The sequence below is a fragment of the Cenococcum geophilum genome, assembly GCF_001692895.1.
Source record: "Cenococcum geophilum 1.58 unplaced genomic scaffold K441scaffold_31, whole genome shotgun sequence".
Lineage (NCBI taxonomy): Eukaryota > Fungi > Ascomycota > Dothideomycetes > Gloniales > Gloniaceae > Cenococcum > Cenococcum geophilum.
Window position 1 is genome coordinate 1,903,538 of NW_027137589.1, and position 18,660 is coordinate 1,922,197.

At 40.3% G+C, this 18,660-nt stretch overlaps 3 protein-coding genes across 3 annotated transcripts; 1 reads left to right on the forward strand and 2 right to left on the reverse strand.

The window, feature by feature from the left end:
* Positions 1–4,409: 4,409 nt before the first annotated feature.
* Positions 4,410–4,568, forward strand: K441DRAFT_569672 (uncharacterized protein; the record flags this gene model as incomplete). The annotated part of the gene is made up of 1 exon (XM_067643876.1): positions 4,410–4,568. A coding segment is annotated over one exon (159 nt), but the record flags the coding sequence as incomplete, so codon positions are not given.
* A 4,047-nt stretch (positions 4,569–8,615) lies between these two features.
* On the reverse strand, positions 8,616–9,040 carry K441DRAFT_726601 (CENP-B protein; the record flags this gene model as incomplete). The annotated part of the gene is made up of 1 exon (XM_067654147.1): positions 8,616–9,040. The coding sequence occupies one exon, from the start codon at positions 9,038–9,040 to the stop codon at positions 8,882–8,884; it is 159 nt and encodes a 52-aa protein (XP_067502235.1). The 3' UTR covers positions 8,616–8,881.
* A 4,873-nt stretch (positions 9,041–13,913) lies between these two features.
* Positions 13,914–14,351, reverse strand: K441DRAFT_569248 (uncharacterized protein; the record flags this gene model as incomplete). The annotated part of the gene is made up of 2 exons (XM_067643854.1): positions 13,914–14,009; positions 14,235–14,351. 2 exons carry the CDS (start codon positions 14,349–14,351, stop codon positions 13,914–13,916), a joined length of 213 nt encoding a protein of 70 aa, XP_067502236.1.
* Between the last annotated feature and the right edge of the window lie 4,309 nt (positions 14,352–18,660).

Consider the following 18,660-nt stretch of genomic DNA (forward strand, 5'->3'; position numbering starts at 1 on the left):
TAGTAACCCCTTAGCTTCTTACCAGAAGAGGTCTAGTTTCTTACTATATCTTTAGCGTTTAGAACTGCTCGTTTAAAATCCGTATATATAATAATCCGTAATAGGGCTCCTACGCGCTTTATTTTATTATAAATTGCTAGCTTAATTTTAGCCCAGATAAACCCGATCTTCTCCTTCTTATAAATACTACCGTCCTTATTTTTAAAGAACTCTAGATTTATCTGCTAAGCATAAGTTTCTATAAAGTTTATAAACTAGCGGAAGTTATGGCGGTCCAGCTATATCCTATTCCAGAATAGCTCTGCATTATTATATTATACGATATATAGATCTTAAGTCTATTTCTTTAAAAAGGTTTACAGCTGTGGCTATATAGTAATTTACTTTTTATTAAGCTAATTAAGTATAATCTAGTTTAGCGATTAGTCTTTAATTTTACTAATAATTTAGTATATACGCTTTTTGGTATTATCTTATATTATTAGCATTTTAAAGAAGTTGTCTACCTTACAAACCTAATTATCTAACTACTGGGTATTAGGTCTATGGCGAAGTTCTAGACTATTAGAGGCCTTAGCCAGTTAGTCTATATCCTTTTTCCATTTATAGCGTAGATAACTCTCTAAGTCTTTTATATCTCCTTAGGTAGGTACTAGGTAGCTTTTAGAAAGCCCTTAACCTTAATTAAGTTATAAAAGAATTTACCTAGCTTAAATTAAACCCTATTAGATTTGGATTTACCCTTAAAGGGTTCTAATATGTTTATTAGTGGCTTCCTTCCGCATAGCTTTTAAGAGCCTTGCGACAGCTTCCTAATATCTATCTTAAAGGAGATTAGTATAGGGCTCTTAACCTTCTAAACTTGGGCCTAAGGAAGCTCTTACTATAGAGGTAGTGTTAATACTAATAGCTAGTGTAAGCTTTGTAACAAGGCTTAGGTCTTAAGTTAGTAATTAGCTTAGATTACCTAAACATCAGGATTTTTTTTTTGGGGCTCGTTGTTGCGGTTTGCGGCAGGTGGATATAGTCGATAGCAATTTGCGTAAAACGCACGTTTTGCAACAAAATCGCAGCACCTAATAGCAAATTGCGGCAAAATGCTACCCCTATAAATAAATTGCAGCAAAACGCTACCCTATAAATAAATAGCGCGCAAACTGTACAAATTGTAAAAACTGTACGAATTGTACGAATTGTAAAAACTGTAACGTAAGTACTGAGCGAGCCGTCACACTACAGGGTATCCGACCTCCGGTATCCCCCCCCCCAAGGTGTGCGCGCGACACACACCTAATTTCGCTACGTCTGCAGCTAAATTAGTATGTAGAGCTAGCAGGAAGGGGTGTAGTNCATGGCCAGGGCTTGAGCCACGGCCCACTTCGACCTGGAAGCTCAAATTTGAAGCTATTCTAAACTTCTCTCCCTTACTAAAAATCGTGATATCTGCTTCGGATCGTAGTGTTATAAAGTTTCTTCCTCTTCTTAATATGAGCTCCAAACGCCCTACTGCTGCCTCTATAGGTAGTCCCTCCAGCCGCCCACCTACTTAGCGATTTCGACCGTTATTAGTATTACCCTGTTAACCTCCTGTGATATAGAGCTTAAGTATAAGTACGGTCGTCAATATTCTACCTATATATAGTAGTTAACTTGGTATACAGGTTAACTACCCTCTACTGCTAATATATAGCGCCCTACCTGCATTATAATAAGCTGCCTTATTTGCTGCCGATAAGCTTAATAAGATCCTTAATAATCCGGAGGCTGCTAAGGAGCATAATAATAAGGAAGTTTAATACTTTTATCTACCGCAGGAGCAGAATATAGTAAGAGCTCCGCAGCGCCCGTAACTTATATAGTGTGCGAATATAGCTCCCTCCATATTGCCAAGTCAACCGCTTGCTGAGAGGTCTTAATCGCCAGAGGCTCCGACATCTGAGGCTTCGGTAGAGGATAAGGAGGAGTTAATTCTAAGGCTTTAAAGAGAAGTAGAGGAACATATAGTAAGGCCTTTGGGGGGAGGCTCCTTCTTTAAGTATTGCCTACTGGTGTTAGTAAAGGTTATAAAGCCAAGTCGCTTAACTCCTATATTGGCTTATACGTTTCCTACGGCTCGCCTTAGCCTCTTAGTAATATATAATCGCGAGGTTCTTTATAGAATTAATGAGGCTCTATAGTAGAAGTTCACTGGCCGTACTTTCTAAAGGAAGTTGTGCAATGCTATAGTAAAGCTTACTAGGCGATCAAACTCTACTAAATCTACTTTCTAGCTTAACCCAAGCCGTATAATTAATTGGGCTGATTCCAAAGGTGAACTTGTAAGGATTGCAAGACGGTGTCACAATTGGGGTGACGGCTTAATTAAGCGGCTTAAAGTTGAACTGGCTCTAGAATATATTAAGATAATTAAGTAGTAAGTTACCCGTGTTCCTACCCGTTCCTCTATAGTGTCGTAATTAGCTTTATAATCGGCTTCAGAATCTTCGCAGAGCTCTTTACTAATTACGTCATAGCCTCTAGATGGCAATATTACTACTTCCTCTACCGCTCCTAAAACAAGCTTTGTAAGAGTATCTCGACGGTAGTAGTGTCGCAAAAACTGCGGTAGTAACTAGTGCTGGGTATATTAGCAAGTCAACTATAAGCTAATGCAGGAAGACATAAGAGAATGGGGTAGAGCGATTGACGAAGGCTATACTACTGAGAATAATCCTCTAATTAGCTTAGCCTAAAAGCTTTTTAAGAGGAAGACGGGTAATAAGAAGAAAGAGTAGCTTACCTCTAAGGCCTCTACACCAAGTACTCTAGGCGTTATAAATTAATTCTATATTAACCCAATTGGCAGTCGCTATAGGCGCCTATCTACACCTCTAGCAGCTTCGCTCTTGGACTTAAAGTCGTCACCAATTGCCCCTCTACTACGTACTTGAGGCGTTAATTGGCTTGCAGATTTAAGAGAGTATTTTAAGTGGTATAAGAAGGCGGTAGAGGACTCGGAGGCCTAGTAGTAAGATATCGAAGCCGTATATCAAGTTGCCTTTACTAAGCGGTGGGACTTAAAGATAATTAGAGAGCAGAAGCTAAATAAGTAAGGAAAGACGCTAAATAAAGTAATAATTAAGGAAGGCGTTCCAGAGGCAATTGCTGAGAGATTGTAAGCAGATATTAAGGAATGGAGGAGCTTAAGAGGCGTACTTGGTGGCGATCTAGAGAGCCTTAGGCTTAACTAGCAGTAGATTTTTAACTTAAGTGTGCGCCTGCTTGTGGGCACCTATTATAATATACGCTTTAGCAGTAATTCTTATATAAATTAAATCTTGCAGGTTTAAAATTATAGCAACGCTTTCCTCCATATAGTAACAATACCCTATTATATTATAGAATCTCACACCTCCCCCCTAATATACCCGCTATGGAGGAAGTGAGCTCTTACGTTCTTACTTTTACTTCCTATAATCTCTATATACTAACTTAGAAAGCTATTAAAGCTATTACCCCACTGCTCTGGCGCCTCCTTTTTAGTGTAGGCGAAAATAATCTGACGGTCAATATTATTGGCCAATATTTGGTATTGGCCAATATCGCTAAATTACCCAATATCGGCCAATATCGGCTAATAATTCTTGGCATTCCCCACAACCCTAAATTTCTTTTATAATATTTATTATATATACAATAAAATGGCTTCTAATGATGAAATATCAAATTCTATACCATCTACTAGTATGGAAAGATTAAAAGATAAAAGAAACCCCGAAATCTGGTGCTATATACAAGATCCATATAATAATGAGCTAAAAAAATACTAGGATAAGCAATATATTTTATATTGCAAATACTATACGGAAGAACTATATAGCGTAAAGTGTGTTATAAATTTCCAGAATTATCTTATAAAGAAGTATGAGATTACTGTTTCTAAAACCCTAAGTGTTGTTTATTAAGGTGCTGAAGAAAAGCTTTAAGATCTATATATGTAGCTTTGTACGAAATATAATTATATAAAGGTTAATTCTCTTGCACTTAAAAACGCTCTTAATAAGAAGGCTATTATGGCTGCCCTTATTTCCCTTATTACCGTACGAAATTTTCTACTTTAACTTATTAAGTGGCTAGAGTTCTATATATTCTGCCGGGTCCTTAATCTAGAGGTAGAGGGTTTTATTATAATAACTTATACGTAAGTAAGGAAGAGGATTAAAGAATTATAGGAATTAATAAAAGATATTATATGAAAGAAGCTTTAGTCAGCAATATTAAGTATTTATCTATTAGTTAATATTTGGACCTCTTCTAATTGGCATCTTCTCCTTAGAGTATACGCCTACTTTGTTAAGTAAAACTCAAAAGGACTCTCTAGAGCTCTCCTTGCTCTTTATACGGTACAATCTTATAGTAGAGATAATTAGTTCTTAACTCTGCTTCCTATACTAAAGGACTACAGGATTATACGAAATCTTAGTATAGTTGTTTTAGATAATGCGGGAACGAATAATACTCTTTATTATACAATTAAAAAGTATATAAAAGAGGAGGAAGCTATTATATGGAAATCTTTATATAAATAAATCCGTTATAATGGCTATATTATTAATCTTATTGTCTAAGCCTTTTTTTTAAGGCTGAAGTTAAGTAGATTAATTCGTATAAAGCTAAAGATAAAGATGAAAATTTTTAAGATATGGGCGCCCTTAGAAAGCCCCATAATATTATTATATATACACGAAGCTCTCTTGGCCGTATAAGGGCTATTAAAGAGCTAGTAGGAAGACGAATTCCACTTAATAATTGTATAAGATGGAATAGCTAGTATAAGATATTATAGGTTGCTATTTAATACGAGCCTGCAATAGATTAATATATAAAGAAGTATGGCTTAGATGATGATTTTCTAAATTCTGTAGACTGGAAACAGCTTTATATAATAATAGGCTTTCTTCTTATCTTTAAGAAAGCAACTCTTATAACTTAAGGGTATAATGCAATAATCTTAGATATACTTTTTTTAATGGACCTCCTTATGCACTACTTTAAAAACAGCTTAGTAAGGTATATATATTTAGAGGGAGTATATATAGGCTAATATTGTATAATAGGAAGATTATAAAGAAGATAAATTCTTCTGTAAGCGGATTAAGGCTAGTTGGGAGGTATTTAATAAATACTACCTAAAGTCTAATAAGTCTCCGCTATATGCTATAGCAATTATTCTTTATCTATAACGTTGTACGGAGTATATTAAAGCAAATTAGAGTAAGAAGTGGCGAAAGCTAGCGCTTAATGTAGTAGAGCAACTTTGGAATAAGTATTAAAGTTAGTATTAAGGCCCCTAGCCTTTACTATAAGAATTAAGTACTGTATTATATAAGAAGGCCTTATCTAAAGAAGATCTTAATCTATATAAGCAGCTTATTAAGAACCTTAATAAGTTTAATCGCCTAAAGAGCCAAGATAAGTATAAGAACTATATCGCCGAGAACCTATTTTATATTAAGGTTTCTTCTCTTAAATAATAGTATTAAGATAAGTAATGTAAGCGTTGGCTACGACTCTTATTAATAGCTATTAATATTCTATTAATTCTAGCTATAAGTAATGACCTAGAGCGGGTATTTTTAGAAGTACGTTGTACGGTTTTATAGGAGCGAGCAAAGCTTAGGGTTAATATAATTAAGATACTTAAATGCTTAAAAAATTGGAAGTAGAATTAAATGGCAATAGAAGAGTTCTAATAGAGAAGAGTTGATTATACGGATAAGAAAGGGAAAAAAAATACTTTAAGCTAGATACAGAATAGAATAGAATATATATATGTATTTCTTTATACGACACGTAATTATACACTTCTTCTTTATGTAGTACTTCACCTTATTTAACCTCTCTTCTTTCTTTATCTTTAACCTAGCTACTATTAAAACGTAAGTGTCCTAGCTTTATATAAGTATTGCCTAAGCCTCTAGCCTTACTAATATACTCTTAACTACCTGCCTTATATAAGTATTAAGTACTAACAAGTAAAGCAGCAACAGTAGTACCACTACTATAACCACCACCACCACTACTACTACTAGTTCATTAACTACTAATATGTAAGTATTCTTACTTTATATAAGCATTGCTTAAGCCTCGCCCTTTACTAATCTACCCTAGTTGCTTACTTTGTACGAATACTAATATATATATAGGGCCCTTATTCTTTAGGATACCGCCACTGCTACCTAAGCCCTCGCTGCCGCCGCCTAGAACCACTAAGCCCCTGTTTTCTTTATAGGACAGTAGCAGTTGGCCTTATATATATATAGTCTACAGGGCCAAGCACTTCTAGCCCTTTCTAGGCAGGATGTGGTGTTTATGCGCGGGAGTATTTACCTATATTAGATAGGAATACATCGGCCCTTATATGTTAACGCCATCCTTATATAATCTTGTAGAAGGGTGGTGGATTAACCTTGCCAGCGGTGCCGCGGCGCTATGCTAGGCCCACGACCCTTCCTGTTATACTATTAGGCTAACGGTTACTTCGGCGGTTACTACGCCAATTATAAATGGCCTGACTATACTAGTTAGTGCACCGTACGAGACGGGGGTAATAATACACCTGCGCCGGCTAACCGTGGCTTGCCCCTAGCAGGGGGAGGGGGGTCTAGGACGGCGACAGATCCTCTCTTAATAGAGGATAATAAGCCTAGGGCTACGGCCCAAAATGTAATTGTTTTAGCTTAGGTATGTACGAATTTTCTCTCTTATATACATTAGCATATAGCTAACTATTAGGATTATTGGCAGCAACCTATATATACCTAGCTGGTTAGGGGTGTCTCCAGCACCTAGATTTAATCTGTACCTCTATATAGTATCTAGGATAAGTAGCTATATAGCGAAACCAAACAGATTACTATATACACAGTTATATTAGTTTAATTTATTTTAATGTTGCGGAAATATAATTTTCCGGTCTATATTGGCCAATAACCTAATATTAACCAATATTTTATTGGCTAATAAGCGATATTGGATCTATATCGTATTTGCTTATTTTCGCCTAGCCTGCTCCTTTCACGAAATAAAGTGTCGCTGAATGAACTCCTTTAGCTCACCAAAGAACTCCTCAATTGGATTTAAATTAGGTGAGTACGCTGGTAAGTATATAAGCTTAACGCCGGCTTGCTTAAAGAGAGTACGAATATAAACTAAGTAATGGAAGCTCGCGTTATCTATAACGACTACTAATCTTGGTGCTGGATAAGGATTATAATGAGGTAGGAGGACGTGTTTAATCCAGTAGTTGTAGCCCTCTGCATTTGTTGAGCCACTATATACTAACGATATAAGTACGCCGTTAACGGTATAGGCAGGTAGTATATTAACTCGTGGCTCACCACGGTTGTACGGTGTATGTAAAACTGGTGTAACTCCTACCGGCGACCAAGACGCCTTCCGTATACCCGTTTTCGAATCAGCTCTAGATTCGTCTACAAACACCAACTAATTAATGGTGAACTGTGAGATTATGGCCTAAAATAAGGTACGATCCTCCTGGCTTTGCTTGCGGGCAACTTGGCGAGCCTAATATATAATTAGTAACTTCCTCACGCGTAGCTATTAAGGCTTTCTTACTAGCTTCCTACTCTAGCCAGTAACCCTTAGTTCTGTACTAAGTGTCTGCTTGCTTACAACGACCTTAAACCGGTTGTAGATAAACTATATTATCTCGTCAAGGTACAAGTTCGGAGCCTCATCTAGTTGGCAGAGTAATGCGACAGTTATTTTAATACTCAGTGTACGCCTTAACTTATATTCATGACCGAGCCTTATTTTTCCGTGTAGCCTTATCTTCCTCCAAATACGTTGAATTGCCTTAGGGGAGCAATTGGCTTGACGGGCGCATATACGCTTACTGGCGCCAGCTACAAGAAGGATTTCAATAAAGGTGTGCTGCCAGTCGCCCATATTTGGAGCCATATTAAGGAAGGCAACGGGGTAAAACACCACGATCTGGAACAGATATCACGATTTTTGGTGAGGGAAAGAAGTTCAGAATAGCTTCAAATTCGAGCTTCCAGGTCGAAGTGGGCCGTGGCTCAAGCCCTGGCCATGTACTACACCCCTTCCTGCTAGCTCTACATACTAATTTAGCTGCAGACGTAGCGAAATTAGGTGTGTGTCGCGCGCACACCTTTGGGGGGGGACACCGGAGGTCGGATACCCTGTAGGCGAGCCGTCACCCCAATCAACTTTCTGCACCTTTGCAGCTATATAAATCAACCACGCATTAAAATACTATCAATATAATAGCTATCCTAGTTCAAGCAGTATCTACAGTACGCTTCTTACACGTACGTGAGTTGTGCCCAGGCTCCCTGCAGCTCCTGCAGCGCGTAGAGGCCTGCCGGCTCGCACCTGATTGCGCCTCGCCTTAATGCCTTTCGCTCTCTAGCTGCTGCTTAACAGCCTTTTGAGCAATAATCTCCTCTCCCTCTGCCTTCGTTAATATGCCTCGCTTCTGGATCCGCTTCTTTTTGCGCTATTTACGCTTTAAAGCAGCCTCATTTGCCTTCTCAAGGGTAGAGACCCGATCCTCAAGCAACGCAGCTAAATGTAGCATTACTTCAGCGCCCTTTTTAAGCTGATTAATTGCTACAATTATAGAAGTAGGTGAGGAGCTCTTATGCCTTTGAATCCGATTATGAATTAGCGTTGTTTAAGCCTCTAGCTTATAGGCGTTGCTTGGTGTTTTAGACTCCCATGGAGCCTCTGGTAGAGCTAGTAGTGGCGGCGTATAGAGCCTTACATTAAGCTTTAAGAGCATCACCTCTAGATCATGTGGGACTAGGCCAGCGCCTCGAAAGCTTGCGCAGATATTATCCTTTATAATTAACTGTTAATAGGCTGCGCGGAAGGCTGGTAGGAACTTAAGCTTTATAATATGGTTAATGTGATTGCGTATTAGGCTACCAATCTGATTCCTGTACACACGCTTTAACGGCGAAAAGCAGCCAACGTCAAGTGGCTGTAAGAGGTGTGACGAATGTGGCGGCATACAGAGGGTATAGATTTTATTCTCCTTATAAATTGCCTGGAATTCGAGCGAGTTATAGCTCTCGTGGCCGTTAATAATTAGCAGCTGCCACGCGCCTACTCTACAATCCTTTGTATACGCAATAAAGTGCTGCAGCTAGGCAACTCCTAGCTCATTGGTGGTCCAGCCATTATCGCTAACTGCAATAGCCTAGTCGCGTGGTATATCTTCCTAGTACCAGGTAAAGAGGTAATATTTACCAGCAAAGATAAACATGCGGATCGTTAGCCCCCTAACGAAAATTTTGACCCGAGTTTATAAAAGCTTAACCCAAGTTTATAATTAATAAGCCAATTAATTAACCTAAAGCTTTAATTTAAAGCTTTATATAGAGCTTAATTACTATATACTAGTAGGGGTATAGATTTACTTTACAAATCTTACACCTTTGTCGTGCTTCGCAGTAGGGGGTAAGCTTTAAGCAAAGCCTTATGTAGAGTTTTAGTAGAGCTTCGTGTAAAGCTTTAGTAGAGCCTTATGCAAAGCTTTGGTAAAGCCTTGTGTAGAGCTTCGTGCAGAGCCTTGTGCAAAGCCACGTGCAGACATATAGACGTGCAGATATGTAGACGTGTAGACGTGTATACGTGCAGACGTGTAGATATATAGACGTGCAGACAATTATAGAGCCTTTTTAGTATATTAGTACTACGTATTAGAAAAGCTTTAGAGCTCCGTATTAAGCCCAAAGTAGAGCTTTAAGTAGAGCTTTAAGCTCAAGGGGGAGACCCCCTTGGACCCCCCCTGCGCACTGCGCACTCTATTCACTACGTGGGCAAAGCTCTTATAGAGACTTTAGTAGAGCGTTTGGTAGAGCTTTTACAGAGCTTCGCATAGAGGTTCGTGTAGAGCTTTTATAGAGCTTTTACAGAGCTTTAGTAGAGCCTCATGTAGAGCTTCATGCAGAGCTTCGGTAGAGCTTTATGCAGAGCTTCATGCAGAGCTTTAGTAGAGATTCGTGCAGAGATTCGTGCAGAGATTCGTATAGAGCCTCGGTAGAGCTTCGTGCAGAGCTTCGTGCAGAGCCTTATACAGAGCCACATGCAGGCGTTCACTTGGGCGATTAACTGCAGAGACATTTGTAGAGATGATCGTATGGGCAATTATACGGACGTTTAATTGATTAATCGTTTATATAGGCGTTCGTAGAGACGTTTATACGGACAATTATATAGGAAATTATAGAGCCGTTATAAAACCGCTGTAGAGCTGTTTATAGAGACGTTCGTAGAGACAATTATAAGACTTTCTAGTATATCTGTGCTGTGTGTTAGTAAAGCTTTAGAGCTCCATATTAAGCTTCAAGTAGAGCTTTAAGTAAAGCTTTAAGCTTAAGGGGGAGACCCCCTTGGACCCCCCTTGCGCACTACGTGCTCTATTTGCTGTATGGCCAGAGCTCTTGCAGAGGCCTTAGTAGAGCGTTTGGTAGAGCGTTTGGTAGAGCTTTGGTAGAGCTTCGTGCAGAGCTTCGGTAGAGCCTCGTGCAGAGCTTCGTGCAGAGCCTTGCGCAGAGCCTTGTGCAGAGCCACATGCAGGCGTTTACACAGGCGATTAACTGTAGAGACGTTTGTAGAGACGATTGTATGGGCGTTTAATTAATTGATTGTATAGGCGTTTATACGGGCGTTTGCATAGGCGATTAATCGATTAATTGATTGGTTAATTGTATAGACATTCGTAGAGCCGTTCATAGAGACGATCGTACGGGCGTTTGATTGATCGATTGTATGGGGTTCGATTGTGTAGACGTTTGTAGAGCTGTTCGTAGAGCTGTTCGTAGAGCTGTTCGCAGAGCCGTTTGTAGAGACGATTGTACAGCGATTAATCGTATAGGCGGTTATACGGCTAATTGCAGAATCTTCCTAGTATATTAGTGCTGCGTGTTAGTAGAGCTTTGGAGCTCCGTATAGGGCTTTAAGTAAAGCTTCGAGCAGAGCTTTAAGCAGAGCTTCAAGAGGGAGACCCCCTTGGACCCCCCTGCGCACTACTCCATTTACTGCGTGGCCAGTACACTGGGTGGGCAGAGGTGCTGCAAAGCCTTTGGTAGAGCTTTTGGTAGAGCTTTTGCGGAGCTTCGTACGGAGCTTTATGCAGAGCTCTTGGAGGGCTTTGGTAGAGCTCGACGCAGAGCTTTTACAGGGCTTAACGTTTTAAAGTTCGTCACGTGGATTCTGCTACAACCTACCGCCCGCAAGTTTTTTTCTAACCAATCAGAAGCTGTTTCCCAACCAATCAGAAGCTGGCTTGGCGGGAGTTTGAATTCCAGGACCCCAACCCGAATATATAGACCACTCGTACCTCGGGTCAATAAAGGGCGGGATTACCTACCTAGCCGCGTTAATTCCCTAGATTACCGTAACCCACATCAGGAAAATGTTTATGCCTCCTGACAGTACTGACAGGCTCCTAACAGCTCCTGTCAGGGCTGCCAGGATCTCCAGGAGACTCTCACACTCGGTTTCCTGTCAGGAGCCTGTCAGGAGGCCGCCCGGACCAAACGGACCAAGCGGACCTCCAGGACCTCCAGGACCATCAGGACCATTAGGACAATTAGGACAATTAGGACAATTAAAATAATTAAAATTCTAGATTTCAAAAAGAGGTATATTAATACTCCAGTATTTATAGCAGTTAAAATATATAAATTAGGTTAATTTTAGGCCCTATTCTATGTACACGATGCTTTAAGCAATTTAAATAATCCAAATCGATCCTTCTTACCTACCACCTATGTCTGTGTCTGTGTCTACTCGGGCGTCGAGCGATTAATTGAGGAGATAAGGGGTAAGGCTCTTGCAGAGGCTCCAAACCGCTAATTGGCGGTGTTCCCGATGATCTGCCGGCCGTGTACTGATTTCCTAACTAGGCCTAGTACCTGCCTGCCTGCTTGTCCTGCCTGTCCTGCCTGTCCTGCCTGTCCTGCCTGTCTGACCGTCCTACCTGTTCGTGCCTACCTGTCTGTGCCTGCCTGTCTGTGCCTACCTGTCTGTACCTACCTATCTGTGCCTGTCGTGCCTACTTGTCTATGCCTACCTGTCTGTATCTGTAATTCGGGGGAGAGGTCGGCCCGATCGAAGGCTCTGCTTAATTCGATTGGTCGATTGATCGTATTAATTTGATTGCGATTGATTGTATTAATTCGAATTATTCTATGGGCGTTCGCTGGCTGTACGTTTGAACGGTGGTCGTCTGGGGTGCCTCCCTAAGAGGCCTTGATTCAATTTGATTCGGTAACGGGATAATATTGAGGCTCTGGTTCGATTCGATCGATCGATTGAATTGATCGTGGTGTTCGCTGGCTGGTCGTTTAAACGATTATCGTCTGGCTCTGGCGACGGTCGTCTGGTTCTGGCGACGGTCTCTAGTTCTGGCGACGGTCCTCTCCTACCTGCCTACCTACCTACCTACCTACCTACCTACCTACCTACCTACCTGCCTGCCTGCCTGCCTGCCTGCCTATGTATCAGTATCTGATTTAATTCGGGGGAGGGGTCGGCCCGATCGAAGGCTCTAATTGATTCGAATCGTTCTCTATGGCCGTTCGCTGGCTGTACATTCGAACAGTGGTCGTCTAGGGTGCCTCCCTAGGAGGTCTTAATTTGATTTGGTGACGGGCCAATATCGAAGCTTTGGTTCAATTCGATCGATCGATTGAATCGTTCGTGGTGTTCGCTGGCCGGTTATTCGAACGGTCGTCGTCTGGCTCTGGTAACGGTCATCTGGTTCTAGCGACGGTCGTCTGGTTCTGGCGACGGTCGTCTGGTTCTGGTAACGGTCGTCTGGTTCTGGCGACGGTCGTCTGGTTCTGGCGACGGTCGTCTGGTTCTGACAACGGTCCTCTGCTAGCTGCCGTTCTGGTGCCTCGCTAGGTAGGGAGGATGTAAGGAAGGAAGGAAGGGTAAAAAATAAGGTGGCTACATAGGGGGTATACTTGGCAAAGGAACGTGTAGAGGCTATCGGGAATATAGCGGGGACCCGATGCAGAGCTTCGTGTAGAGCCTCCGTACGCAGAGCTTCGCGCAGAGCCTCGTGCAGAGCCTCTGTACGTAGAGCTTCGTGTGGAGCTTTGTGCAGAGCTTTGTGCAGAGCCTCTGTACGTAGAGCTTCGTGTAGAGCTTCGTGTAGAGCCTCTGTACGCAGAGCTTCGCGTACATAGGTGTCGCTAGGGTCGTTTGGGGGGGGGGGGCGTTCCTTTCAGGAGCGTATCAGGATGGTAGGTTCCTTTCAGGAGCGTATCAGGATGGTAGGTTCCTGTCAGGAACGCATCAGGATGGTAGGGTCCTGTCAGGAACGCATCAGGATAATAAGGTCCTGTCAGGAACGCATTAGGAACGCATCAGGATGATAGGGCCCTGTCAGGAACGCATCAGGATGATAGGTTCCTGTCAGGACGATCAGGACGATCAGGAAAATCAAAAGTCCTGCCAGGAGCCTGCCAGGAGCCTGTCAGGACGACCAGGACGATCAGGAAAATCAAAATCCTGTCAGGAGGCCTCCAGGATCTTGGCACCCCAACAAAATGCTGATGCACTCGCGATTGCCTAGCTGGATTCCCTTTAGCCTGCCACGCCTCTCTAAGCCAGTTACAACTAGCTACGGCGATATCTTGCCCATTATAAAGCCAGTCTCATCAAAATTGTAGGTATCCCCATCCTATATACCGTACGTAGCCTTAGTACGCGCTATAAGCTTAAACTAGGCCCCTATCCCTTGACACGGCAATTTGGGTCCTCAGGCTATCGATAAGAATCGACCAATCGGAAAAGCTGGGTTAATATAAATATCCAATTGAATCCGGTCGTCAATATAAGCGAACTTGGCAAAGGACCCTGCCGTGTCAAGGGATAGCCATAGGATCCTCACATAGAGCTCTCTGCCGATCGTAGGGTCGATTAAATCGCGTTATAAGGCTGTCTGTTCGCTTGACAAAGGTCTTAGGCCAGTCTCTCCCAACCTGCCCACCAGCGCGCTTCGCCAGCAGCTTATTTGCTATATCTCGTATAGCGCCCAGAGTAGGCGCAAACCCTCGTAAATCTAGGTCTAGTATATGCCTAACAATCACCTCCTCTTCTAGCTTTGTAAGCTTCTTTGAATTAGGCTCGCAATCGCGTTAAGCAGTAATTCCGGCGCGTTAGTCGTGTAGCGTGGTTCGAGGGACGTTAAATATTACTGCAGCGCGTTTCTCGCTTTGGATTTGACCTCGACTAATAGCTGAGAGGGCAAGGAGGATATCTGCTTCGCTATAAGGCGATCGAGTAGTAATTGGTTGAGCCATTATTGTTGGAAGGTGACGCGGTACAGAAAGTTGGGTGGGGTGTCGGCCCGCCTAGTATGACGGCTCGCTCAGTACGGAGGATTGCGCGAAAATAGATTTCTCCTTCCTTTTTGGGAAAAGCGCGATTTTGGTGCCAAGACCCCACCAAAAATACCAAAATTTTGACTTCGAGCTTGTAAACAGCAACTCTACACTGACTTTTTGATATAATCTACTCACTTAATCGCTTGCAATATCCTCTATACGTCTTCTACGCTTTCTTGAGCCCAAAATGCCTTACTACGGCCTTGCAACGAGAGCGTAGGCCGTAATAATAAGGGCTCTAGGTACTCCTCTAAAAGCGATTACTTAAGTTACCGGAATTAGCACTAAACACATCGGCAACCTACTAAAAAGGGCAGTAGAGAATAGCTGGTGTGCAGATTGGGTCCTCTTTAATAACCACCTTAAGAATAAGCCCGGCCGAGGGCGTAAAAAAAAGATTACCCCTAATCTTAAGTAAAAAGTCGTTAACGCCGTCACGTGCGATCTTTACGGGCGTAAAAAAAGTACTAGAAGGATTGCTTGTGAAATAGGTCTCTCTACATTATCTATTTAAATAATACTTAAAAAGCACGGCTACCGTAAGATAAAGCTAATAAGGAAGCCTGGATTAACTATAGCTATAAAGAGCGAATAATATAAGTTTGTATTAGCCCACCGTTATTAGACCTTAGAAGATTAAAAGGCTATAATTTGGTTAGATAAGACAAGTATTATTTTAGGCCACCATTAAGGGGGCTATTAGGTATAGCGACGTCCTTATAAGGCCTATATACGCAGCTATATACGAAAATAATAGAAGGGGTACTCCGAGTTTATATTTTAGGGTTGCTTTATATATAACTTTAAAGGCCCTTATTATATTTAGAAGCCTTAAATAAAGAAAAAATTAGATAAATTAAAATTAATTATTAAGATTTAGAATTAAGCTCTAGAGCTAGAGGTATATAAGGCTTAGAAGAAATAATAAGACGCTAAAAGGAGAGTATACAAACTATGTTATAATAGGTGTATAAGCGGAGCATATACTAAGTAGAAGTTTACAATATCATACGAAGCTTTTACTTAATTAGACGGATGTTACGGACGCTTTAAGTACGATATTATGACTACTTAGAGAAGAGTTGGAAGAAGCTAGTTGGTTAATATAGGTACGGACTAGAATGGAACCCGTAGAACTATGTGACGAGGAATGGTAAGCGAGTTACATAATGGTTGAACGTATTGGCTGCGTTAAACGTAAGGAACGTCACGTTTAATATAGATAAGACGTATATTACGTATAAGAAGGATTTTATAGGAGTACGGTTATGTATTTAAGGACCCTTAGTCCCTACCTAGATAGTTCCTTCCTTATAGTAATTCTTAGAATATAATTAGAGTTAATCTATTAGGTAACTACTCCACTAGTTATTATTATGTTGTTGACTTTTATACTTGTATTCCCTATATACCTAGCCCAATAACGAACCTATTGTAGTTCTTGCTATAAGGTTCCGTTACACAATTACTACCTAGTTATAGTATTAATATAAGAAGTCGAATAACATACCACTAAAAGCAGCTACTATAACGCTATTAATGGTAGCAACTACTTTAAGGATAGGAGGTAACACTAGTATGGTAGATACTAACTTATAGTAACCTATAACGGTCGGATAGCTATAGGAAATAGTTAACTAGTTAACAGCTAATAATATAGTGTTAGAAGAAAGACTTAATAGGATAGGAGCAGCAAAGATTAAGCTACTATTAATTAAGAGATTTATAGAAGAGAGGTTAAAGCTTAAAGGATTCCTTACGCAGATACACTTTAAGGTCTTATAGGAGGGAGTAAAGTTACCTATACCCGTGGATCGGATAGCCTATATAGGACTATTCTTATTAGGGAAAGCACTTAAGTAGTTCGAACCTTACCTTATGGAGATATAGGTAAACGGAATGACGACCACTAACTAAGACGTGCGATTTATATTCTTAAGTTAGGAAGGATTTGCAGAATAACTTACGTAGATATTTAGAGACTCGGAAGAAACAACTACAGCGGAAAAAAAATTCTAGAACCTCATATAGCGAACTTTAGCAATTAAGTATATAATATAGTTCCAGACACTAGTAATATAAGTAAAGTGGAATAATAGGGCGCTTATGGTACAGTATAAATAGGGACTTAAGGCTAAAGTCTAGGACGTGATTATCTTAATAGAAGATACGGAAACCCTAAGGGACCTAATAGATTAGGCGATTAAGATTAACAATCGGATCTACTAAAGGGAATAGGCTAAGAGAGGCCAGGACAGAGTTCTATAGTCGTATAAGGCGCAGAGTACGTAATAATAAAAGCTAAGTTAGAAACTATGGTATGGCGCAGAGCTAATAGACCTAAGTGGTACTAAAGAAGCCTATAAGAGATAGAGTAAGCTATGGAAACCTAGAGGATAAGGATTAAGTAATTAAAGGTTTAAGGAGTAAAGGCTGAATTAGGGATCTTAACAGTAGAAGACATTTAGGCGGACTCTATAGTAAGAGAAATAGTTTAAAGAAGGAGCTTATATAAATTGCGGAAAACAGGGTTATTATATTAGAGACTGTAGAAGTGGGCAGAGTTACTACGTAGTAAAAGGTATAAGACTAGTAGATGATATATATGTATAAAGGGACGACAATATGCTGCGAGGAATAAAAGAATATTTAATTAGAAGTTTTGCGTTTTATTATAATAACGCATACCAAATTTATAAGGACGCTAAGTACGGCGTAAGCTATTAGCTATAGGAGCCAGCACCTATAGGATGCAGAGGAACCAACGAACTAGTTCGTAGACCGGATATTAAGGACGATGAATTTAACCTAGGCGAAATATTCCGTGATAATAAGGCAATAAGGGCCGCTTACTAGAAGCAAGTAGACCTTAGAGATATTATATTAGAGGTAGAGGATGATTCCACTATAGAATAGGGAATATTAGTAGGGATCAAAACCCTACTAGACACGATGTCTATCGCTTCGCGAGACGTAAGAGAAGTAGGACAGCAAACCACTTTGGCACTTAATAAAGGCAAAAGGCTAAAGGCTTAAGATTCTTAAGATGAGATAAGAGACGACTAAGATTCTTAAGACAAGATAAGGTAAGCTTAAGGACCTATAATAGACAGAAACCGATAGAGCAGAGTAGTAGCTTAGTTTGGGAATATACGAATGAGCTTAGGACAGAAGTTCCTATAGGCATAAGATTCTTAAGACGAGATAAGTAAGATTTAAGACTCTTAAGATAAGATAAGAACACTAAGTAAGCCTAGTTAAACTAAGGCTGGAGCCAAGCTTAAGTTAGAAGTAAGCTTAGGATTAAAGAATCTAAGGGATTAAAAATTCGGGGTATAAATTAGAACGCCCATAAATAAGAGGCAAGGAGCTTCTTTATAGATTAGAGAATCTATAATATAAACAGTAATTAGACTAGGAGACAGATATATAGACTTAGAGGACTTATTAGGGGAACACAGTATTCGGCCTAAAGATTAAAAAGTTGATATTAAGATTAAGAAGTAAGATAACTTTAAGGATTAGAGCGTAAGGCGTAAACTAAAAGAAACTATGGAAGAATTTAGGTAAAGAATTATTATATAGCAAGAATAGAAACTAGATAGAAGATCTAGTATATTAGGACATATAAAGGACAGAGTACTAGTATAAAGAATTACTAATAGGCTGAGAGTAGGCATATTAAGGGCCAAGTGGCTTACTAAACTGGAATAAGAAGAGGATCTAGGGATTCCTACTAGGTTTAAGGAACGATATACTAAAGGCTGTTACAACGCAGTAATAAAGAGATACTTCCTTACGGATAGACCGTATACACTCTAGTAGCTATACCAAAAGTGGTATAGGCAAAGGCATAATAATAAGTGGGAAGATTTCTATATATAGTTGGATGAAAAGGTTATCCAGGACCACCCGATTATAGAGAAGGCCATAACGTATATTAAAGGAGCCTTAATTATAATGTTAAAGGATCTAGAGGAACATTTAGAGGACTAGAGAAACGAGAGACGCATTTTAGTACCTGCAAATAAAGTTATAACGTTTAGATTAGCACGATAAAGGTTTAAACTTAAGGACGAAAATAAGCTAAGAGTTGACCCAAAGCATCTAGTATACTACACGTTATTATAAATTACGTACGTAGACGATATGTGCGAAATGTATAAGAATCTAAAAGAAAAGAATCGGAAATACCCTATAAGGATATACTAGATGACGGACAAGC